At 43.4% G+C, this 25502-nt stretch overlaps 1 protein-coding gene across 2 annotated transcripts in view; it reads left to right on the forward strand.

Annotated features, from left to right (window-relative positions):
• KYAT3 (kynurenine aminotransferase 3) overlaps nucleotides 1-25502 on the forward strand; it is a 425395-nt gene that overhangs the window by 161377 nt on the left and 238516 nt on the right. For both annotated transcript variants that reach the window (XM_086953965.1, XM_086953966.1), the window contains one exon: nucleotides 7556-7614. In XM_086953965.1, the coding sequence (XP_086810091.1) occupies nucleotides 7556-7614 (59 nt within the window). The remainder of the gene's footprint in view (nucleotides 1-7555; nucleotides 7615-25502) is intronic.

A 25502-nucleotide genomic window follows, 5' to 3' on the forward strand; every position in this document is an offset into this window, starting at 1 on the left:
ATGTTTCAACAGAAATTCCAATGATTCCTTGAGAAAGCCAATGGTCTTGTCTTGTCTATTAATGTATTCACTCCTTGACAAAACCAATAGGCAAGCCTTTTACATATTGGCCGTGACTTACATTAAAAATAAAAATAAATTCTCTAGAAAAACGCATTTTATAGTGACAGTTTTATATTAGATATTCAAAAAACCTTAACATTTAAAAAGGTTAAAGTGACTTTATATCTACAGGTTTCCTGTTTTGGAACGTAACAGGCCTCTGGAACAAAACCAACAATATAGATTTTGTAGCAGGTTTTCACTTCTTTTGCTTACAGGAGACTTGGCTAATAGACTCTATACATGTGAATTGCTTCAGAACATATGTTCCTACAGTTGCTTCAAATCATGGAAGACCAAAGCGTTATGTATCTATGTCTCCAATAAGCTCCCATTTACTAAAATAACTACGGCAACACATGATTCTCATTATCAAATGATTATTTGCCACATTCTGGGATCTGTTAGGCTAGCAATGAGTAATTTCTATAATAATACTACCAATTCACATATAATTGCTACCTTGCGACAACTGGATAACGATCTGGAGTTTCTTTGTTCAAGAAACAGTAAGCGCTTGATTATCCAATGGGGGATGATTTTAATATGTTTGTGTAAAATGCCTTCTGAAAAAATGTGGCCTAACTAATTTGGAAAATGACTCTCAATCCCACTTTACCCATAACCAATACAGAGAGTTGAACCAATTTTTATATATATTCGATCGTGCTTTTTCCAATGAAATTTTGGTCCCTTGTGCACCATTTAAAAACCTTTTAATGTCACGGACTTTCACACTGTTATCAACTTTGTTTCATTGTCTAGCAACAACACAGCATGCGCATATACTTTTGTTACTCATGATATCTCACTAAGTGATCACTTCCCCCAAAGCATTCAACTTTCCCTTGCAACACCTTCTGCCGGCCCTGTAGCCAAGCTACCAGCTTGGCCAAAGATATTGAGCTAAATAATTACACCTTGCGCTGGTCACAGGTAGTGCCAGAGGGGTTCTCAAAGTTAATTAAGACCGATAGAGATGCTTTTGAGGTTTGTCTATATAATACTTCTGACCCACATTCCATTTTTGAGGCCTTCAAGGCAAATACACGAGGTATAAAAGAGGGCCTCTTTGTTGCTAGAGAGCACCTCAGACATGTGAGAAAAGGGTGGTTTGACTCTGAATGCTCTAAGGCCCATAAGAGCGCTCAAGGAGGTTTTGCATAAATCTCCTAAATGTAAATTTGGGGTACAGGCATGTAGAACAGATTATAAAAGGGCTGTGAAGCAAAGGAAAATATGCCTGAGGAATCCTTGTACACCAAGTATTAGTCATCAGACTAATGCTTTCTGGCTGGTAATAAACTCTCCACCATTGAGAGCAGAGGAACACCCTAGGATGGAGATTGCAATCCTGGAATTAGAGGGTGTTACTTCCTAGCTAGTGTCCTAGCAACATCACTTGTATTCTTTCCATGGTTACCAGCATGCAAGTGTGCTGGAGCTGGACCAGAGAAGAGGAGACAGTTGGAGATAGGACGGATCTAGGGGTTGTTCCTATTAACTTGAATAAACCTCTTAATTAAATATATATAGTCTGCGCCTCTTAAAAGTGGGAACGAGGATGGGATTTATATTCCCTGAGGTCACACAGGCCTTGTGTTCCTGCGAGTTGTAATCCACTGGATTTGACTTTTAACCGTTAGTAAGTGCCTCTCATCACGTACTGCTGGCATTGTTTTATCAAAGAAAGTACCACAGTGATGGGATATCCTTAGACTGAAGCCGACTTCCTGCCATTTACAAGCATCATCTTTTGGAAATACGACTTTTGGCTTGTGTATTTAGCTGTAGCGGAATTGGTACCGAAGTCCTGTCTGAGTTCGGGACACATGCAGAGTGGATTCATAACAGCTAAGGATAGAAGGTCCAAGGACTCTAGAAACTATATCTGTTTTCACAAAAGTTTTTTTAGATAATGGTGGAAACATACTCAAAACTCTGGACCTTTTAGAGTTTTAAAATGGAACAGTTTTAGGGGAAAAGAGAGTATGTTGTCCAGTTTTGTATACGTATTGTTTTAAGGTTAAATCCTGTAATCATTGATTCCGATTACCAATCAAATGATAAGGTCGCTCCAGTTTTAGAAAAAGTAGAATTTTATTGGTGCAGAATTGAACATTGACAGCCGACACGTGTTTCGCCCTCTGTGGCGATTTGCGCCAGGGCTTTCTCAAGGCTAAATTCAATTTCTTTTTTGCATTCTGTTAGATTCTCAAGTATACATCATTGTGAATATGTGAAAAAATAGATTTCTGAAATATTTCAATTTGGAGGTAAATCTCCCGCAATCCAGCATGTTTCCACGAAGGTGCCATGCGCGGCAAGAGAGTCCACGGGTTTATAGAATGGGGAACACCTGCGGAGTGTAAATACCAAATCATTAAGTATCCTACACTAGGGAACTCATGGTACACATTAAATGATGCGTACATAATAAACAAGTGTAGAGTAGACCATTCATTTCAAAGGTACAAGAGTGAAGGACACATGACTCATTGTACAATAATAATCAAAGATGGGTACAAGGCCAACGTGTATTTCAAACACAGATAAAAATATAGGCACAACTTTAACAGAGGCCAAAGAAGGGGTACATTACCCAAAGCACAACTAAACAGAGCCGAAAATATGGGTCCACTGCCCATCTCGCATAACCAAGTAAAAGTGGGTACAGAGATCAATGTGCATAACAACCGAATATAGGTGCATAGCCCAAAACACATGCCAAAAGTATGGATTACTGCCCAACAAAGAGGCTAAAACATGGAACAACTGTCCATTGTGCATATTCCAATAAAAGTGGTGTAAGTACTACAATATATGGTCTGCACTTCTTAAAAGAGGAGAATCACACACTTCTCAGGTATCTATTGAAATCCCCTCAGTACACCGGAAATGGACCAGGATACTAATAAAACTATTACTGAAACCACATTTCAAGGTCCCATCAGTCTGCTTTTTAGTTTGGAATTAGGTTAATGGGGCAATAAATGCAAACAGGGGTTTGAAACCCTTGCCCCAATGCTTTAGCAGTGGATTTGTTTAAAGCTAATACTTCTTTTTGGGGCCCCTTATTGACACTGATGCTTTGGGCATGCTGTAACACAGGTTTGTATGTGCAGAATCAATCATTGTCCTAATTTTATAAAAAGAGAGATCATCTTAAACCTGCCTGCTATAGACAAGAGGTCTTCTAACTGTGAGGTGCGCCCCCCTAGGGGGCTGTGGCCTTGTTACCAGGGGGGCACAAATACCTCTAAATACTTGTAAATGAAGATGGTTTAAAAGGCAGACTTTGATTATGTGTCGCTTTTGCAGGCCATCTTCATTTACATCCAGCATTTCAACTCCATAAAACAAGCATGGCAATTGTAATCCAGAACTCTGAGGTGGTGGGGTCAAAGAGGTAGCTAAAGTTAACAAAATATTCTCAAGTATTTTGTTGTTTTTTTCACCTGTAAACAACGGCATATAGTATAATGCACACATGTGTAAGTGGTAAATAAATGCAATTTAAAATAATGGTGGGAGAGGTAATCTTATTTAATGAAATCTCACTTGCTTACTGCGAGCACTCCAAATGTCTGTCTGTGAGGCCATATAGTCCTAGAATTGAATACTAGTTGGCGCAGGTCGAACAATGAATTGTGTATTTACAGTGCTAAGAAGTCCAAGCAGGTAAAAGCAAGCACTATGAATAAAAATGTTATTATTTAAAATTGTATTTAGCACAGTATAAGCATAAAATTGTATTAAGCACAGTATATGTAGAGCTACTGGAATTATGTGGCAGCGAAGGACCAAATTATGTGGCAGGGTTGACTGAATTAAACAGCAAGGAAAGGCAAATTGGGGGCGTGGCCAAGCATCATTGCTGCGCTGACATGATCCGGATCGGCTCCACTCCAAGGCCCCTGACTACGGAACCTACAGTGCACCAAATGCCATGAAATTCTCCCGTACTATAGATGCGGGTGCGCTGTTTGCAGAGGACCCCTTTTGTGCTCCAAAAAGCAGCTGAAGGAACGATTTTCCCGTACCGGCCACGGCGAGGCGTAGCGAAGTTCTCAACATGACGGCAGTACTCAATAAGGTGCATTTTTTACAGCACTGGTGCGTCACAAAAAGTGACGTACCGGTGGCGTAAAAGTGACACATGGCCTCCTAAATGAGGCCTTCAGTCTTCTACTCATGCGTCATAATAAATATATGACGCATTATGTTGCAAGTACTTACAGATACGTCAGTATTTCAGACGTATCTGTAAGCGCAAAAGTGATGCATTGCTGGAGTGGGTCACAAAAATGATGCAACTCCAGCAATGCATCCTTTCACATGGGGCCAGGCCCATGTGAAAGGGCCTGCATCAGCCTTACGTCTGCTGTGATACAGGCGCAAAATTTGGACGCAACAGCGTCATAAAAGTGACGCAGTGATATCTCTTAGATTTCACTGCGTCACCTCTACGACCCTTTCTTGCGTCAATACACCCCTTTTGTATACATTACACCTGACGTAGGTATAATGTGGCGCAGGGATTTACAAAGTGACGCATCTACCTAGATGCGCCAATTTCTAAATATGACTCAACAAGGTGCATTTTTTACAGCACTGGTGCGTCACAAAAAGTGACGTACCGGTGGCGTAAAAGTGACGCATGGCCTAATAAATGAGGCCGTCAGTCTTCTACTCTTATTTTTTTCTTTCACTTTCTCTGTTTCTTCACTGCCTTACTTACCTGGTCTCACACTTACTTGTCTTTATCCAGTTTGTATCTCCACTCTTTCCAAAACATCACTGCTATTTTCTTACCCTTTCACACCCCCTTTCCTTTACTACATTTTCTTCGCATATCCACATTCACCATGTTCACTCTCCTTCTCCTCACTCTCCTTCCCCACACTCACCTTCTTTTCGTCCCCCTACTTCACTTCCCTTCTCCTCTCGTCCCTTTCTGTGCTTTCTTACTCATTTTCCTCTCCTTTATCAATGCACTCCACTCCACTTCACTTACTCTTTTTCAATTTTTTAAGAACACACCTCTTTGGTGAGAATTGGAGTTAGTTCTGAAAAGAACTTTTTTTTTTCTTCTTTTTTTTTGCTTTTTCAGTACAGGAACAAAAACAGGGAATGGGAAACTGCTCAACAGGAGCAAAAACAAAAAAAACCAAATAAAGGCTGGGAACGGCAGCGATGGTTCTCCAATACTCGAACCATGAGCAGAACCCTTTGTTCCCCATAGCAAAGTAGCTGATCACAGTCTCTGCATTTAAGAACGCCTTTGTGAAAAGCAGGCTGAATGTTCGGAATCAGCTCTTGCGATCTCCCCCTCACCAATGTTGTTGGTCCTCCGGTTGATGTAGAGGCCCCATCCCTGGGAGCCTCTTGTGCTAGAGCCCTAACACTCTCCCGGGCATAGTTCTGGGGGTGCCTCCTTTCTACGTGGCGAATCATAGTTGAATTACCAAAACTGTACTTCTTTCGGGGGTCTCCACGGGAAAGTACAGTTTGGCAGATTTTACATTCAACTTTTGGTGCATTTACTTTTTTATGCCCGTCGGGTATAGAAAAAAATTTCCAGATGAAATGTTCTTTCACCTTCGGCTGAGGAGGCTCTTCATCGATGAAATCATTTAAGTCCTCCATGCTGCTGGATGGTCTGGCAGCCATTCTCTCCACAAATTCTTAGCACAAAACAAAAGAGGTCTTGCTCTCACCAAAGTGAAAGAAGAAGTGAAGGAAAAGGGTGGGGTTTTCATTAGTTGTAAAAAAAAAACGTAGCAACCAATGAAAAGAGTTATTTTAAGGTCACATGACTTGACGCGCTTACGCTGCGCGCACCGGAGCGCTTCCGGGGGCGCTTACGCGGCGCGAACGAAGGCGCTCCCAGGGGCGTTTACGCGGCACGAACCTAGGCGCCTTCGGGGGCGCTTACGCGGCGCGCCTAAGTGACGTTTCGATAGTTTCACGGAAATGCAAAATCATTTTCATTTCGTAAATCAAAAATACTGCTGTTAGAAGTATGGTACTAAATGTCTTGCGATATTATTTACTTTTCATACATATTTTTTTACACGAACGCAGAAATAGCACTCTGGGTGCACTCTCCGGAGAGCTTACCGGTGCGCGCACCCAGAGCGCCCCAGGAAAAAATGATAAAAAAAATGTAAAAAATATTATTATAAAAAAATTATTAATAATTAATACTTACACAAAACAGCAAATAAAAAAAATCGTAGGTTACGAACTCGATATAGAAAGGAATTAGCTTATGAAAAACCTTTGAAATTCAGTGAAAAAACCATAGGTTTAACACCAGTTATAGTTAGCTGGACATTTTACTCATACAAAACCATTGAAATTCCCACGTTATAGTTAGTTGGACTCACTATAACTCGCGTGCCCGCAATCCACTGCTGATGATGTCACATATTACATCATTCATGACATGGTCAGTGACATCACTGATGACATCACTGATGACATCTCAAATGACATCACTGATGACATCATCCAGTGTCTGTGTGTTTCTGTAAAGTTTAAATATGTTTTACATATTGAAGAATGAGTGGATGCATAAGTGTCTGGATGAAGGATTAACGATTGTGAAACCTCTTTTTTTCACGGAATATATATATATATATATATATATATGTATGTGTATATATATATATATATATATATATATATATATGTATATATATGTGTGTGTGATATACAATTTTGTTATATTCTGTCTATTTTGTTATATTTTGGCTATTTTCTTGGTTCCTTCCAGGGGACTCCACAAACCCTGGGTAACTTTACTATCCCCAATATGTGTATGGTAAAAAGACGCACATTTGGCTAGGATACCTTTAGGGTAAAGTTATGAAACAGTTTAGAGGCTAAAAATATGTACAATGTTTTACATACATACAGTAGAAAACAATGCAATGCTTTAATTGTTTTAATGTGGTATAACCCCAGAAACTACCCATTAACGTCACTGTTATGGCTGTAATAGTCGCTTTACTCCACTGGCAACCAAAAGTCCCTTCCTTTTACGACCCTCTGCGTAAGTATTGCAAATAACGCACTTGGTATACATGGTATATGGTCTGTTGCATCAAGAGAACTTGTTTATTTAGCCACCCCCATTTAAAATGAAAACTTAGCCATTTACTGACGGTGCAACCTTCTACGCTGTTCTCCTCCTTTGGTCATTTTTTGTTATGTATTTTTTGTTGTTTGCAGCAATGTTAGGTTGATATTATAGAAGTTAGTAACGTACATCCATAACTAAGAGATGAGAATAGAATGTCAGTTGACAAGAATAGCAGACTATGTTGCTTTACTAGAAGGAGTCCAGTGTTGCAACAACCACCATTATGTAGGGAAAATGTTAAACATTTCTAATGCATTTGTTCAATTTGCCGATTTATTTTGACCATATTCATTTATTTTTCAGATCATGTCCCAAAAGCACAAAAATGCTAAACGAATTGAAGGCATTGATAGTAATATATGGTAAGCGAGGACAAAAACGTTGACTTTAAAATGTTATGACTCTAATGACATTAAAATAGGCACCTCAATGTGTATAGCATCTTGAAAAATAATCTGCAAGCACGTTTCAGCAGTCACATGACCCCATATAATGGCACAGATGAGGAAGAAGGTTTTGAATGAAAGATTTCTCACTTTGATGAAAGTCTTGGACGACCTTTGAGATGGGACAGGGGTTGTTCCTGTAGTAAAGTAGGATATCCAAGGCACTAAGACATTTCTCACGTTGCATTCCAGGGGCCACACTCTTTCACACCCACTCACAAAGATATATTCATTCCTATCCGAGGGTTCAATTACAAGTCTCTAAGATACTATCCGAGGATAGATCTACTCTTGGTAAGACAAGAATGGGAAAGTACTGTGGAGAGGAGCACCTGGTCAGAAATTGGGATAAGGCGCTAAATTAAATTACAAAACACATAAGTACCGTCAGATATGATCTGGTCAGATTTATGGTTTAATCTCTTCATATAGTGTTCCAAGAAGTACATTGTAGCTGACGTAATATGCATCATCTAGGTGAGAAGCCACAATTCTTGGTTCAAGTAATCAAGAAATAAATCACAACAGTTTTGCACCCTACCCTTACCCCCACTTTCCCAAAGCGTTGCTTCAGCAGTGTTATCAGTTCTTGGTTAATAAGGTGGACACAGTTCCAGTGTGGGTGTGGGGGAAAGAGGGGGGGGGGATCAATTCGGACAGCCGGAGGATAAGAAGGTACTTTGAACAGGTTAATTCTCGGAAGTCTTGTGAAAGGAATGATAAGTATGGGTGCCATAGCTTTCAAAAGGATTCCCCTTGATTGGTCATAGATAACGTGATCTTTTCCATACCGAGTATAAGCCAGAGGTGGTGAAGCCAACCCAAATGAGTGGGTAAAGTGTTGTTCCCCAGTGTAACACTATATTCTAAATCTCTGCACCCAGATCCACACCAATCTGCCGCCCTCGCCTTGACTTCAAGGGGTAAGTAACCAGGTTAAGCTGACCCGGAAGTGTGTATGAAGGAAATCGGGGAATGTGTATGTCTTAAGTGCTTATCAGGATCATCTAGCACTTGGGCCCAGTATGTCTGGAAATGTGGGCAATCCCACAGGAGGTGAACCAGGGTCCCTCCCTATCCATACCCCCTCCAACAGGTTGCAGTTTTATTCGGGTCAATCCTATGTAAGCGTTTGGGGATTAGGTACCAAATTGTGGCCACCTTAGTGAATGTTTTGGTGAGGGCAGTGTTGCGGGCCGTGTGACGCGCACTTTAATATATATCCTCCCACTCTTTACTGGTCGGGTGTCTCCCTAGTTCCTTTTTCCATCAGATCTTATTCTGTTTGTAGATATGTTTAGAGTGTTGGGTTATGAAGGTATAGAGATCAGATATTAACAGTCTGTCAGAGGTCTTGGAGGCCAGCCATCGTTCATAAGGGCTAAGGCATCTCTGCACCGCCTCCTTATTATCAGGGTGAAGAAGCCAATAATGCAACCGTTCCGTCCCTGGGATAGCCTAGTCCGCTTGCACTTGTTTGAAGGGGATTGCCCCCTCCTCGTCCATCATATGTCCCGCTGAGCGGCAGGGGATCTGTCTCCATCTATGGAATGCCCCAGGGCTGTTCCCAGGCAGGAAATCTGGATTATCAAGCAGGGGTGTCAGCGGTGGAGAAAATCCAAATTGAGTGCCACGTGGGTCCCAGGCCTCCATTGTGACTTTTGTAATCGGGGACAGGTAAAGATTCTGGGGTCTAGGCAGCTTCTTCAGGAAGGAAATCTTCCACAAGTAAGTGCCCACCACAGCCTGATCCTCAAAGAGCCAGTGCCGTTCTGACTCCTCTTTATTCCATTCTATTAAGTATCATAGTTTGGTTGCCTGAAACTATAGCTGGTTGTTTGGTATCCCGAGCCCCCCATCACCTGGCAAAAGATAGCTGATTTCTGTCCTCATTCACGGGCTCTTCCCTGCCCAGATAAATTGATGCAGTTCAGATTGCAGTTTAGAAGTTATCCCTTTTGGGGGCGTCGGAGGCAGCATTTCAAAAAGGTTCAGAATTTTGGGCAGGGTTGTTATCTCAATCGCAGCAACTCTTACCAACCTGGAGATTGTGTGCCGTTTCCAGCGGGCCTGTTCAGACTTGATATGTTTGTATAGGAATTGATAGCTGAGCAAAGAGGTTCCTTGGACAGTAGAGGCTAGTTGAATCCCCAGGTATAAGACTTCCAACGTCACCCATATAATCTGGTATTGTTCCACAAGTTGTGTTTCCAAAGCAGAAGGCATGGAGAGATCCCAAAGCAAGGCTGTTTGCCTCCAGCTCCGTCATAAATGCAAAAAGGGCCAATTCCGGAATGTCTAATGTCGCCTGCACATCGTCCGCATAGAGGCTAATTTTTTTTATTCCCACCCCTCCCCCACGATCGTGGTCCCGATGAACTCAGGGTTATCTCAGACCCTTTGAGCTAAAGGCTCCATATAGAGGGAAAACAGCAGAAGTAACAGGGCAACTCTGTCTGTTACTCCTACCAATGGAGAAAGGGGTAGAGACGCATCCTTTTCCTCTGACCGTCGCTGTGGGAGAGCCATTACAATTCAATGCACCAGATCGAAATCTCCTGGCTATCCCTAAATGGGTCAGGACCTATTCTAATAAGGGCCAGTGAACCCCATCAAAGGCTTTCTCAGCGTCGATTGCTAGGAGCATATGCTCTCCCTGCATTCGTGAGGCCTTTTCTATGAGACGCTGAAGAATAAAACCCGCCTGATCTGAGTCTATGATAAACTGTTCCCCAGCATCTTGGCCTCCCGTCTGGGTCCACATATGCAGTCTGAGGTCTACATTCAATAGAGATATTGGGCGGTATGAGCTGTATTCGTGCTTATCTTTGCCAGGCTCTGGGATTACCATCAGCAAGGCTGTCAGCATTGATGGGGCAATACCCCTGGAGCTGAAACAGTTGTCAAGAGTTTGGCTAGGATGTGGCAAAATCTTTCATAGAATATGGATGGGAATCCGTCTGGGCACAGGGACTTCAGGGTCTTTTGACAGATCACCCTCTCCACCCGGATCTCCTCGTCCAAGGAGTCAGTCTGGTCTAAAGATAGGGAAGACTTGTGGGTGTCCGCAAAGTAGAAGGTGCCGTCGGCATTTCCAAGTGTTGGCCAAAGTTCAGCTCTGCATAGTAATATCTAAAGGTGTCCGCAACGGTTATGTCATCCGAGACTTGAGTCCCTGTGCCATCGTATAGGGAGTGTACACCCATTTTCTGTTGCTAAACGAGCAGCTTGTCTGCCAATAGGCGACCACCCTTGTCATCCCCAACATAAAAAGTTGCATACATATTCCGCTCTGTCAAGCTCAGTGCTAGCCAATTGCGCACAAGCAGCAGGTAATTGATGGCAGATTCTCGTGGCAACTGTGCGCTGATGTATACCGTCAAGCTCTTTCACCTGCCTAGAAAGCTGGTCCCTCTTTTCACTCTGTAGTTTTATTGTCCACTGCCGAAATAGCGAGGGATTCCCAGTGGATGATCGCTTTAAGGGCCTCCCATAGTGTTGCAATGGAAATGTCAGGTGTGACGTTAGAGCAAGATAGTCCGTGATAGCCTGGTGAATTTGGTGCACAAATATAGGGTGTTTCTCAACCGCCAAGTCCAGGCCCGGTGGGTCATGGGGGGGAAATGCCCATGCCTGGCCCTGTCTGTGTCAAGCGATTCAGGTCGATGTCTAAGACCTTGGTTGAGGTCGCCACCCATTAGGGTCCTCCGTTCTGAAGTATGTAAAACTTCTGACAAGGCTGTGTGCAGGAATGCTTCCTTACCCTCAGTGGGAGCATAAGTAGACGCTTTTGCAAACTACCAGCCATTAAGAGAGAGTGTGAGTGCAAGGAGACGACCCTTCACTTCCGCCACCTTGGGTGCAGTTTGCCCCCTGAAAATGTGAGCTACCAGGATCGCCACCTCTGCTGTTTTAGTATGCCTTAAGGAGAAAAAATGGTGCAGGAAGGCTCGAGAACGGAACCTGGTGTCCGATATGAAGAGCAAAAGATAGTTTGGCATCCAGAGGGGCCCAACTCCCTTTTGTGTGTCCCATGTTGAAACTGCTGTATGTATGAGCGCTTTCCCAAATCAAACAAAACCCCATGAGAAAACCCATGCAAAAATTCAAACAGGAATGTGGATATCCGAACAAACAGGATGCAGTCCACAGTTCCAAACATCAAGAATAGGGGTTAGTTTGTGACCACATTTCCCTCCCCCCCCGAGACCCGCCACCCAACCACCCTCTGTGCAGTTTATGATGATAGTTGCCTAGTTGTATCATGAGGAGTCAGTCATAGCTAATGCCCTGGTATCGAGTCTAGAACAGCCTGCTGACCTTTGGCGATGGCGACAGGTTCTGGTCGAGCAGATTTCTTTCCTGACCTTCGGATTCACCACCTAGGACGACCATCAGTAGGACAAGACTGGGAATCCTGGGTCATGGAATCCTCCATCGACAGGTCGATAACCCAGAACCTTGCAGGTTTCCTCAAGGAATCTCAGCTGGAGGAGCTTTCCTTCCCATCGAGAAATGAGATGAAATGGATGGCCCGCACACAAATCACTCTACGACATCGGTCCAGAATGCCTCAACTCACGACTGTCCTTCTACACCCCCTCCCGCCAACTACGTTCTTCCAGCCAAGCCCACGCCACTGTACCTCGCATCAACAAGACCACCATGGGAGGCAGATCCTTTTCTTACCTGGCTGCTAAAACATGGAACTCACTCCCCGCTTACCTTCGCCTTACCCAGAACCACCTAGCATTCAGAAAGCAACTTAAAACGTGGATATTTGACAAGTAATCCTCCTCCCCTTCCTAAGCGCCTTGAAACCCTCTGGGTATGTAGTGCGCTATATAAATTCTATGAAAAGTATTCCCAGGTTTCAAGGTGCAACATTGATGGTCTAAAAGCACGCCTCTTTTGTAAGGTAGATGCGACCAGTTCCTGATAGAGATGCTTTATCCCAGAAGGTGAGGAGGTGTTTCTCCCAGGTCTTGCGTAACGTTTCTTTCTTCAATTGGAAGTCGTGGTTGGGGAAGTGTCAAGGATTGCTCAGAAAAGATCTGTGACGAAGCCAGCTAAGTCTTTGCCTACCCTTTTGATGGATACTTCCCTGATCCCGATGTTGTTCCAGTGAGATCTGTTCTCCGGATCCTCAGCTTGCGCCTGAAGTTCCAGTTGCTGATCATGGAGATGCAGGATTTCCTGCTGCAGTGTTTCGACATCTCCATGTGGTTGTTGTCATGTTCTTCCAGGTTGGCCACTCGCTCCCCCAGCGAGTCCATGTCTCTCCTGAGCTCCCTAATGTCATTGGATAGGTCCCTCTTGATCTTCTGTAAGTCCTCTCTGAGGGAGGTAAACAGATTTGAGGAAGGAGCGCGTTTCTGGATCTTCTGGTCCCTTCTCATGTGAGGTACCTGGGGAGACAACCGACGAGGGGGGTCCCTAGTAGCCCCACTGAGTGGTCTAGAAAGCATCTCCTTGACGCTTCAGTCCTTCTTCACTCTAGCTGTAGCCATGGCCGAGCAGACCAAACAAACCAACAGTAGCCCCAGCAAGTGCCCACCACCAGGTCTCCGCAACAGGCTGTGGTCAGGCCGTGGGGTGGCTCGGTGATCTGGGCAGGGCTGAAGTCATCCGGCAATAATGGGCTCCCAGGCTTCAATTTCTCCTGGTATCCCTCCCGGTGGTGCCCCTTTTCGCGGTGCAGGGGAGTTGGTCCCAGGCCTGTGGCACCCTTAGGACCTGCAGCACGTCTCAGGACACCCCTGCAGGTTGGTAGCGTGGCCTCTCTGTGGTACCTGCAGCCTGACCCTGACTCTCGTGCTCACCTCTTGTGCCCTCTGCCTGACACCTTCCCTCCACAGGCTTTGCTGCCATTTGGTGTATACCCACCCACGTACAGGCCTCAGCAGGGGGGGACCATCAATCTCTCCGTTAACTCTCCCGTGCTGGAGCTCTCCAGGCACGCTAATCGGGTTACCCTCTATACGCCAGCCACGGCTGCAGACTCCTGCAGGCCGGAGTGTGTCCTTGCCGTCACTTCGGCCATGATTAGGGCTGGACGGCCCAGCCAAGTTACCCCTAAGGACAGAGATGGGCACAGCGGTCAGGGCCTTGCCATCATTTGTCGAGCCCCACCTGCATATCAGCCTCAGCAGGGGCGGTCTATCACTGTCTCACCATTTGCATACATATATTTAGTGCAAGAAAACCTAGTTTTAACTTATTTTCATCTGTTAGCGAGATATATTGATCATGTACACAACCAGTGTTCCCTGTTAGGTGCATGTGCGCTCCTCACCCCAAGCGCGCAGTTTACTGTGTGAAGTGCGCACATACAGCACATTCCGCTACAGCGTTCATGCAACCGTTTTTAAAACGTGAGAGGCACGGAAAACTGTAATTTATTACTTGTGGGAGGCGGTGGGAACACTGTAAAAGAGGAGAAGACAAGGGATTGGCTGGTTAGTTTTCTTTTTAGGGCATCCTGTGCATGCGTTCAGCAGCAAGTGGCTCCTGCACTTGCTGAATTTCTTTTCTTAATGGAGCGAGGATGCGGGCTGATTCTGAGCCGTTGTGAAAATATTTGTTCATTGCAGCGCATGACGGTGCTGCAATTAACAGGAATACTTTCACAAAAGCCAACAATCAGCTCGCAGCCGCCCTCTATTCAGAAAAGAAATGCAGCAAGTCCAAGAAAAGAAATGTAGCAAGTCCAAAAGCACGACGTGTGCTTTATATGTCGTGCTTTTGAAGTTGATGCTCCATGTCTTTAGCGCAGCTGCGGGCTGATTGTGGGGTCTGTGAAAATATTTGTTAATTGCAGTGCATAACGGTGCTGCGATTAACAAAAATTATTTTCACAAACTCCAACAACCAGTCCGAAGCCGCGCTCCAAAACAGTAATATGATTTAATCATCCCTTCGCTTGATAGGATAAAGGGTAACTTTGCAGAAACCACCTTGACAACTGTCCCTGGCTAGTACTCATCTGCATATAGTGTTGCAACTACTTCACTTCATCTGTGCATATGGCGCATCTAGCAATGATTAGACCAAACTGTGCGTACCTTGAAAATGTTATGTTAGGGAGATATGATTGCTTTAATGTCAAGACAAAGTGGATGGAGGTGTCTAATTTCAGCTATCCGTGAAAGAAACGGTTTCGTACATACGTTCACCTCCCAGAGGCTGGTAACTCAATTGTTTACACACTCATTTACTCACTCGCCTGCTGGATTTAACATGGCCAGCTAGTTATTGATCTCACAGTAGGTCTCTAAACCCAAGCAGACATCACCATAGAAAAGGAACATTCTGGAATGTCTATTTTTTGGGTGATTGTTATAGATTGTTGTGTAGTTCCTACAAATCTATATAGGATCTGCACATTTAGAAAACATAAACTAAGGGATTGGTGTCCAGACTGATTCCAGACACCCCCAGTGTATATGTTAGCCTGTAGACCAGATAGCTCAGTATTAGTATTAAGGGGAACCCCCTCCAAAGAGAAGTAAGGTCAGGGAGAAGAGGGGAGAACAAAAAGGAGAATACATGTACAAATCAAGCTCCCTCGCAACCTCTATTTCTTTTACTATATAGAAATAATGTAGTGTGGGCTAAACAATATACACGTCTAAGCAATTCACTACTTCAACAATATATTTGGTTTATCATAGTTGTATTTTGATATAACTGTTTTGAATAATATATTTGTTTTTTTGATTTTTTTATAAAACAATATATATTCATTTCTTTTTGTATTTGGTTTATTTCTTTATACATGATTGTACATCAGCCAACACATTGCAGTCTAATGCAACATACTACTCTGGACCCCAGAGTAATCAAATGATACCAAACAATTATCAAATCTCAAACTCAATCGCAGCCGCACACATTCATACTTCACCCAAATCAACATTCATATCTGGGTCACAGGGAGACTTAGAACTAATTAATCTGCACAACGCTGTCGGATGGACTGGTACAACTGGGTCTGATAGTCCATGTATTTTGATATACTTGTTTTGAATAATAAAACTATGATAAACAAAATATATTTTTGAAGAAGTGAATTGCTTTATAACATTGTGTATATTATTGTTTAGCCCACACTAGATTTTTTCAATATAGTAAAAGAAATAAAGCCGCGAGGGAGCTTGTTTTGTACATTTATTGACCATCCTAAAGAGTGCCACTATGAGCCCCCCAACCTTACCAAGGTGCGAATAGTTTCTGGCAACTATCGAACATGATAACTCTGACCCCTCAGAGATCATGAAAACAGTGCAGTGCTTTTCGCTCAGTCACTTGTGCTCACTTTGTCTCAGAGAGATACACACAACAAGCATTGGCATAGCCAATAGGGACTTATAAGTATTTAGTTATGCAGCACAATATCCTTGGTACATCAACTGTTGCATGGCTAAACACTTCTAAGGTCCCAAAGGCGAGATCTATTGGCTGTGCCAATGCTTTTTGTTGTTGTTGTCTCACTGATGGTGTGGTATGTGCAGTTTGCCTGGACCAGCATTTTAAGATTGACACGAGCAGGTGGTGCCAACAAGCATGGGCCCTGGCTTTCTTATCGTAAAGTGTGAGCAGGTGGAATGGAGCTGCAGTTCTAAGTGAGTGTGGGAATCAAAGAGTGGACTATGGTAACCCAAATGGTCAAAGGGATGAATTAGGTGAGCAGCCCAGGCAAGTTATTTTCTTTAAGTGGAGGCTGGAGCAAGACCATTAGGGCGCAGCAAGGCGATCACAGTATAGAAGGGGCTGTGGAAAAGTCTTGGTGGGGTGGGAAATGGACTGAGTTAGGGTGTCATTTACCAGTTTCATTTTCATACGTCTTTATTTCGATTCTTAGATCATAAAAGACTTCATAAACAATACATACAAAATTCATACAAAATTCAATACATAATCAATGTTACAATTATAAAATTATCACATTAATCTTTAAAACGTCATCAATCCATTAAAACCTAATTAAATTGGCTTTTAAAGCCGTACAGAAATTCATTCATAATAAAGATAAAAAGTGTTGCCTAGTCATATAACTAATGGATGCTTAGCTCTGATGGCCCATACCCACCCTAAAATTTTGCCACACCAATGGTCACACACTCAGAGTTATTAGATCTTAAAACCCAAAGAGCTTCCATACTCCCCCTTATCTTTATCCTCTTATAAATGGGTTTGAGCCATTTGCGCCGGGGAGGAATGTAAGCTGGACAGGCAAAGAAAATGTGACCTATGGATTCCCTTTGCCACTACACCAAGGACAGTACTCTGTTTGCTGTCCACACCATTTGTGTGTGAACGTCCTTATAGGTAATGAACCAACTCTAAACTGATGATGGAGTATTATATCCAAACTTTTAGTAATGCTATCCCAATAGGGCTCTGATCTAGAATCTACCTTGTGGCTCAAAAACAAGCCTGTCAGGTTAGCAGACTGTGATAACATAACATATTGTTCTTTTATAGTCGCCCAATATAGTAGTTTGAATTCTTGTTTAGATGGAAAAACATTATTTTCCGGATCTGACCACTGTAAACTTAGGCCCATATTTTGCAATGTGGACTTCACAACCCGGAACCACAGAAGATTTCCTGACCCCATAATTGACCTTAAGTCTAAGATTTCCTTATCAAATAAGACCAATTCTGGTGTGGACCATATGCGTCTGCACAGAGCTACCATCCTAAAACGAGCTAAATCTTTAATAGAGTGACAGCCCATTTCTAATAAAAGGGGTAGTATCAGGGTGGATTTTGGAAGGCTAACCAAGCTGCGCAAAAACTTATTTTGCATTTTGTCCAAAGGGGCAAGATCCACAAAGCCCCATAGATCTGCTCCATAAAGGATTGCAGATCTTATTTTTGCGTTGTACATTTTTAATGCTGGAAATATCCTTTTGGTTAGTGAACATCGTTGCTCCTTTACTAAGCACCCCGTTAAGCGGGCACATTTTAAGCAGAGGGCCTCAATCTGTGGCTTCCATCGCAGCCTGTAATCTAAAACCACCCCCAAATAAGCCATAACGTCCACCTGTTCAAGGTCAATGCCATTCATACTAACATGGTTCCGTTGTGGTTTATTTTTGGTTAAGACCATGAATTTCGTTTTTGAGACATTTATCTCTAGGTCGTTATTTTTACAGAAATCCACAAACTTATTTATAGCTGTCTGTAGCCCCATCTGGGTTTTTGCCAAGATCAACGTATCGTCTGCAAAGATTAGCAGAGGAACCTTTCTGCCACCCAGGACTGGTGCATCAGTAGGGATGTCTTCTAAAAACTGCACTAATTGATTAATAAATAATAAAAACAAGGTAGGAGCAAGCACACATCCCTGCCTTACACCGCAAGTAACTGGGAAAGGCTCAGTCACCTGTCCCTGCCTGCCCCATCTAACTCTGGCAAAGTTATTCTCATGCAATCTTGCAGTTAGCTCCAAGAGTTCTGGTGGCATTCCCATTTTGCCCAAAGCAACCCACATCTTCTCTCTCAGAACAAGGTCGAATGCGGATTTGAGGTCCATAAACGCTGCATAAATAGTACCCCCTCCTAAAAACACAACCTTCCAATATATCAAAATAAATCTTAACACTTGGTCAATTGTGCCAGTGCATGACCTAAAGCCTGCTTGCATCGGTGATAATATATTTTCTTCACTCATCCATGCCTGAATTTTTGCCAAAACCATTCTTGCTATGACCTTCTGCAGGGCATCTATAAGACAAATTGGGCGGTAGTTCCCTGGTAACGAACGATCTCCCTTTTTAAAAACAGGTAAAATTTCCATCCCTCTCCATGATTCTGGAACCTTAGCCCCAGTTGCGATGGCATTAGCTAAAATCGTTATATATGACACCCAGTTGTACTGATCATACTTAAAAAGATCTGCCGGAATGCAGTCCATTCCGGGAGCTTTACCGGCTTGAACCAGACTTGATGCCTTCTCAGTCTCATTAGTTTCAAACACTACTGGCGTACATTGAACTATAGGCAATGTCAACGGGACTTTCTGTGCTTCCTTTAGTCCCACCTCCAAACCACAAAACTGTGATGAATAATGGACCACCCAATCTTCCGCAGAAAGATAGTTAGAGGGTATTTGCGAGTCCTGCGTCCCTCCCCATTTCACAACCTGCCAGAATTGTATCTGATTAGAGGACAAGCAGGCTTCGTACAGGTCCTGCCAACGACAGTCGTCCCATGTTTGCTTCGCCTTCCTTTGGACTTTCATATAATTTAACCTTTCCGCCTTAATATCTGATGTCACCCTGGATTTAATAGCTTTGATCAAGGACCTGTGAGCCTGATGGCAGGTTTTATCATACCATTTGGTGCAGACAAAACCTCCCCCCGCTTTCCCAGAAGTACCTGGCTTTGTGAAGAGGGTTTTCAGTTTATCAAACAGTTGCTCATGTAAGGAGCAAATCTGCTCTAGTGGGCCTGAATTTGCAATCACTGTCTTGGCTTTACTTATAGAAGATGAAACTTCGTTGGATATTTTATCTAAGGAGACTGGGTCATCCAAGACTCTACTCCAACGTAGCCTACGACAATCGTTTGTTAAATGGGCCTCGGCTGTGATGCAGTTTGTGGCGTTGGTTCTGCCAAGCCCCCCATCAGTTTTCAAACTTAGTATCAGCGGGTTATGGTCACTCTCAGGCTGTGCGGTGATTACCATATCGTCTAGAACTGACCTGAACTCCATTTTGATTAAAAAATAATCAATTCTGCTAGTGTTAGTTCCATTATCGAAAGTTACCTTCCCAGTTCTATCCATATTAGCTCGTCCATTGGCTGCTCTTAGGCCCCACTCCAGGCACAAGCCCAGCCAATGCAGAGCTGCCTCAGTAACCCTTTTAATGGGATTTAGGGCAAGGAGTGGTACATTCCATAGCTGGTCGACCTCTCCATAGCTGTCTTCAACCTCACTAGGCTGGGGTTCGAAAGTGCAGTTTAAGTCCCCTGCCACTATAATGAACTTATCCCTCCCAATTGAGTCCAATAAAAGATCAAGATCAACAATGATTTCTGGGCTCCGCCCACCTGGTAAGCCCCTTGCGTAGATATTGATTATAAATATATCCTGTTGGTTTTCCCTACTAAGTTTTAGTCCCAGGATATCCAGGTTTTGGACTATCAATTTCTGTGGCCTATAGCCAAGGGATTGTCTAATCCAAATTGTCAAACCTCCGGATGGTCTACCCTTTTGCCCCCTGATGGCTGGTTTATAAAAATTAATGTAACCTATACGAAAGATTGGGTCAGGTGCCCAACTTTCTTGAAAAATTAAAATATCGTGCTGATCTATAAACTCTCCCCATTCAACACCATCTAGTTTCCCCTTCAATCCTGCAATATTCCAAGAAGCAAGTTTAATCGATGATTCATGTTTTTCTGGTACATTTGTGTTGATTTGGTCAGTGTCTCCCCTTGAACTTCTTCTTGGACTGCCTTCCCCAACCATCAGCAGTCTATCTGCGGAATCATCTCTGACAATACTACCTTTACGATTCTCCTCACTATATCCCCCCTCAAGGACTTTGCTACCACCACAACTTTACTACACTGTCCTATGGCACTAGTGTCCTCCACCGTGACTGGAGATGAACGAAGAACCTCAGGACTACTAGTTGTGTTACCCACACTGTTATTGTCAGCTGTCTTGCACAAAGGTCAATCAACCCCTTCCAGACCACAGAGCGGTTCGTACCGATTCAAAAGTTGGGGGAAGAACGGAACGTGTGATGCCAAATCAAGGGGATGCCTTCCTCTAGGTCTACTATTGTGATGCAGTGGTATATGGTGAGATAGGCCATTATACCTGCCTCTTTGGGGATAGAAATAGTGCAGGGATAACGATTGTACTTCACCCACTTTACCAAATCTTGGGTTTCTACGGATAAAATCCACCACCCAGGGCTCCCTGAAGCTAACTATAATACAGTCCCCCTCTAAGTCTTTTTTACAGTACCCCACCCAATTTACTCTTCTTACATTAAGAATCTCTGTTGAGCACATGGGAGGAAGGGTTCTATTCTTATTGAACCAAAATTTGACTTTGTTATGTAGTTGTCCTCCAAAGGAACAACTCCAGTTAAAATAATGGTGCACAGTGCTGATTCAGGTGGCAGGTTAACACATGGTGGCTTACGATGAGCAGACTTTGTGTCCAGGTGACCTTGTCCTAATGGCCGCATTGCATTAGCTGGCCTGCTGGGGGCAGGCTGTATTTTAGGTGCCACACCTTCTTTTGAAGTTTTATCCCTGTTGGGTTTATTAGTGTCCCTACTTTTCTCCTGCCTTTGTTTTTCTTGTTGTGGCAGCAAGGATACTTGTTTCGCAGGTGGCGCTATCCCCAGGGTATCAATTTTAGGCTGTTTCTGATGTCTGGATTGGACATCTCCTGTGTTTACAGGAGCTTTAGCTATCTTATTCGGAGTGACCTTGTTTTCTCTAACTAACGTCTCCAACTGATCCATTTTGTCATTTAACAACCTTGTCTGTTCTAATAATGGCAACATTAGAGACTTGACCAAGAATTCTATCTTGCCCAAGAGAATATCGTCAGTATTATTGGATGGGGGATGATCGATGGTATCTATAAGCACAGTGGTATTGGTGGGGGTATAATTGGATCTAGTGTGGATTTTGTTATACAGTTGTTTTTAGATATCTTCGCAGTCCCCCCCCCCCTTCTGAACTTTATCTGTCCTCTTCCTCTTACTAGGTTTTGGTCTCCGGGGTTCTACCGTAATTTAACTATTATCCCCCGGGCTAGATATTGAACTAGATGTGACAGAACGATCATCAATATTCAATAAATCATTAAGAAGGGAGCTGTTTGATGATATCTCCAGGGTTTGGGCAGCTACGTCGGACTCAGGATCCACTGACACCAAATCCTGGCTTATGCTTGTGTCAACACTAGGATCAAGTTGTCTTAATGGAACCGGAGATGCTACCTGCCCTATTTTCCCCAATGATGACCGCTTCCCGGTTACAAGGTCGATGGATAATCGTTTTTCGGCTAGAGCAATTTCCTTTTCCAAAATACATGTAGTTCGTTTGAAAAAGTGATCAATGGTGGCTGTAAATACCCCATTTGTTGTCGAGACTTGTACAAGTTTTTTTTTTACCAGATCTTAAAGGCATTCTACCCTCTCAAAATATCCAACCTCAAAGATACAACAAAGGATACAACAAATGTGGGAAGCAGATACAGCAAACTCAACTTTTTTAATATTAAAGTGGGAAACTCAACAATCCCCAGTATAACAAGGTAACAACACAATAGGTTGAGTCTCACATATAAGAGGGGTGACCCAACCCGACCTCTATCGGCCTCGGACGGCCTAAGACGGCCCGCCCTTTGCCCAGGCTTCGCCCCGCGCTTCGGCCCGCGATAGCGTGATGGGCCGACCTCTAATAGGCAAAGGAGGAGGGGTCACGGGAAGAGGCAGCAGGTGCGCGTGATGTTACCGGCGCGCTGAGCTTTGGGCCTCGCAGTCCCAGACCCCCGAGTCCAACAGCACTTCGATGTAAGCAAGGGCAACGATGGTCCCAGTGGCAAGATGAGGTGATGAAAGATCAACTCCCTCAGTGTTGTTATTTACCAATAGAGGACTCTCAAGCGAGTATCTTTCACGGTCACAACGTTAGTGATGTGCTGGCATGCCTCATTCCTCTGTGGTGCAGTCAATGTATAGTGTCCAGATTGGTGCATAATCCTGCATTCAACACTGGTCTAAAGCAGGAGCCTCTCCACAAAATATACCCGAAATAATCCAAAAATGCACACTTCAATTTTTTTACGTATTTGTCAATGTTTGTGGTGCTGTAGTAGTAGTGCTCCGTTGTTGGAAGAAATAAATTCTTCAACTAACCCGGTTTACTTTTGTTATAATCGCGGCACGAAAAGCGCGGGTGCCGCAATTATAGCAAAAGTAAAGAAATAGAAAAAGAATCTATTTCTTTACGTTTGCTATAATCGCGGTACCCGCACTTCACTTTTAACATTAAAAATGAAGCGTGGGTGCAGTGATTATAGCAAAAGTAAAGAAATAGATGGTTTTTCTATTTCTTTACTTTTGCTATAATCGTGGCACCTGCGCTTTACTTTTAATGTTAAAAGTAAAACGCGGGTGCCGCGAATATAATGATCCGTGAAAGACAGATGGCGGCTGTGCACGTGCACGCTTGCGTGAACGCAAGCACTAGGCCAGCCAAAACGTGGGGCAGCAGCACTTTTAAAACCCACCTACACAATGTCTCGCAGAGCAGCGCATGCTCTGACTCAGCAAGACCTAATAACAGTGGGGACTTTTTCAATGAGTATTTATTGAACCAGCGTCATTCTAGCCCAAAATTCGTCCGCTGCAACAACCATAAGACCGAAACCGATATAAACGATTCCAAGCACCAACAGAGTAAATAAAAGGAAGGATTCTACAATGGTGCTAAAACAGGGAATATATGCCAGCATATAGATACATGGCAGTAATAATGCGTGCCCCTACGATGCAAACCCTAACTAGATGCACCTAAGTGTACCTAGCATGTATGTAGGTGTATAGCCAAGAATCCCCCTAGGAAACCGCCAACCCCATTATCTAATGTGAGATAGCGATGGACCCTGTCTTAGTCTCGAGTTGGACGCCCCGCAAGTGATGTTAGACCCCTGCGTGGTAGTGTCTGTGTGTAGGACTTCCGCATCTCGAGTCAGCATGGAAGCTTATTCTCCACTGGTTTGCCCAGTGAAGATATGGTACTTATAATACCCAAAAGGTACCTTCTGGGGTTCTACTTAGATGTGCCATGGTACTGTGGGCATTTCGGCCAAGGAGGACAATAGCAGTGACCCTTATACAGAGTTATTATACGGAAGATGGTAAACCTGCTGTGATACTAAGAATCCTTATGCATATAAATGAGGCTAGTTTTCTGAATAAACCACACAACATTTATTCGGCACCTAACTAGGAAAAAGGTTGGTGCCTGAACCGTTATGTAGTGCAAGGTAGGACAAATGTAGGTAAAGAGTCATGCAACTACCTAGGCCTATATTGGGGGTCATTGGGGCTCATAACAAGATGGACTGAATGAAGAGAGCTGTGTGCTTTTTCTCTACACTGGATGTCCCCTTAATGTCTGAATGACTGAATGCCTAACCTCCTGATGGCTGATTGATTGATGACTGATCGACTCACTCACCTGATAGAATGAATGCCTGACTGACTGGTTCACACAGAACTCACTCACCTAAATGAACTCTATCAGCGCCATGGGCATGTTGGGTAGGTGATTTGAGGCAACTGGTGCCTTTTGCCGCCACAACAAGAGCTGGAGAGCAGCCCTCACTAAACAGTCCTTCTCACAACATGGGACCTGATAACCATGAGAGACAGGCTGAGATATTCTCAACACCACTCAGTGTTGTGGTCACGTGCATTCCCTTTCACTCACAGCTGGCAAAGGCAACCACTGACCCGCCACCAGCAAGAGTATAATTAACAAGTCCAAGACCATAATTACACCAATCATACTGTGCGCGACATACTTATAGAGGAAATAAAGAGAGGGGGTTTATTCCTCAAGGAGGGGCACTACGGTCCAGGAAGTGCAATATTGATTGTCCTACAAACAGCATCAGAATATAAATTCATCTAGATCAACCTTCACTGGGCTGAGTAGAAGTTTGCAAGGAATATTTGATCGGCTCACCTCATCTTGAGATGGATTCTGGGATTGGCGGTGAAAGAGGCATATTGTAAACATGTGAGTGTTTAAGCAGCATAAATAGTGTTCCAGAAAATGCCAATTTCTTGTGCAGAAGAAGTTGTTTAGAAGCGAGAGGCCCAGTGGAAAAACTCTAAGCATCATCCACATCCGTTCTTCCTTCCATAGAGATTGTCCTCGGATAAAGTGAGAATGGCCAACACCCAGACCTGAGGACCACGAGAATGCATCTGTGGGTCAAAACAATCTATAATGGCCGGGATGAGTTGATTAGATTACATGTAATGCCTGTTAGCGCTACAGAGACTAACCATTTCATTGGACTAATGGGAGTGGGTATCTGTGGAAGGAAGTAGGATTCATATTTTCTGCATTCACAATAGAGCATGTCCATTGCTGTGTCACATGCCCCATTATATGCTGGTATGAGCATAGTGCAGAATCCTGTTTAATGCAAACCAGTGCTTAACAAAGAATGACAACTTTTCCTCTGACCTTCATATTTCAGAAATGATACTTTGGGAAATGTACCAACTCCATATGTCAATCTGTCTTCCCAAAATACAGCCCTATAAAAACAAATGGCATTTCTGAGTGAAAAAAAAGATATACAAACAAAACTACCTTTTTGTTCCTGCCAAAGTTTAGATCTGCCTACTTTCTGTATCTTTTTTTCTAGCATGTTGATGTTTGTTCAGGGTGAGGAACGTACCCCTTTTTTCCTGTTTTTCACTTTTTTGTTCTTTTGCAGACTTATTCTTTTAGTCGCTTGCAGAAGATCTCGCGCTCCGATTAAAACAGCATTTTACCTTTGAAGTGCTCGCGTCATCTAATAAGGACATTTTCAGGTCCCCAGAACTTGTAATTTAGGGCTTCCTAGTTGTAGTGCTTTAACTTGCCTTATTGATGTGCCAACTGTGTTTCTTTTATTTCCCTTTTTCATTTTCTCTGCTCTTCCATTACCATGTCTAGTCTACCCTATGGCATCCGGCAGCTTCCCCTTCTCCCGATCTTTCCTTTGGCTGGATGTCAACTCGCACAAGTCACAT

This window comes from Lissotriton vulgaris, chromosome 1_1, assembly GCF_964263255.1.
Source record: "Lissotriton vulgaris chromosome 1_1, aLisVul1.2, whole genome shotgun sequence".
Lineage (NCBI taxonomy): Eukaryota > Metazoa > Chordata > Amphibia > Caudata > Salamandridae > Lissotriton > Lissotriton vulgaris.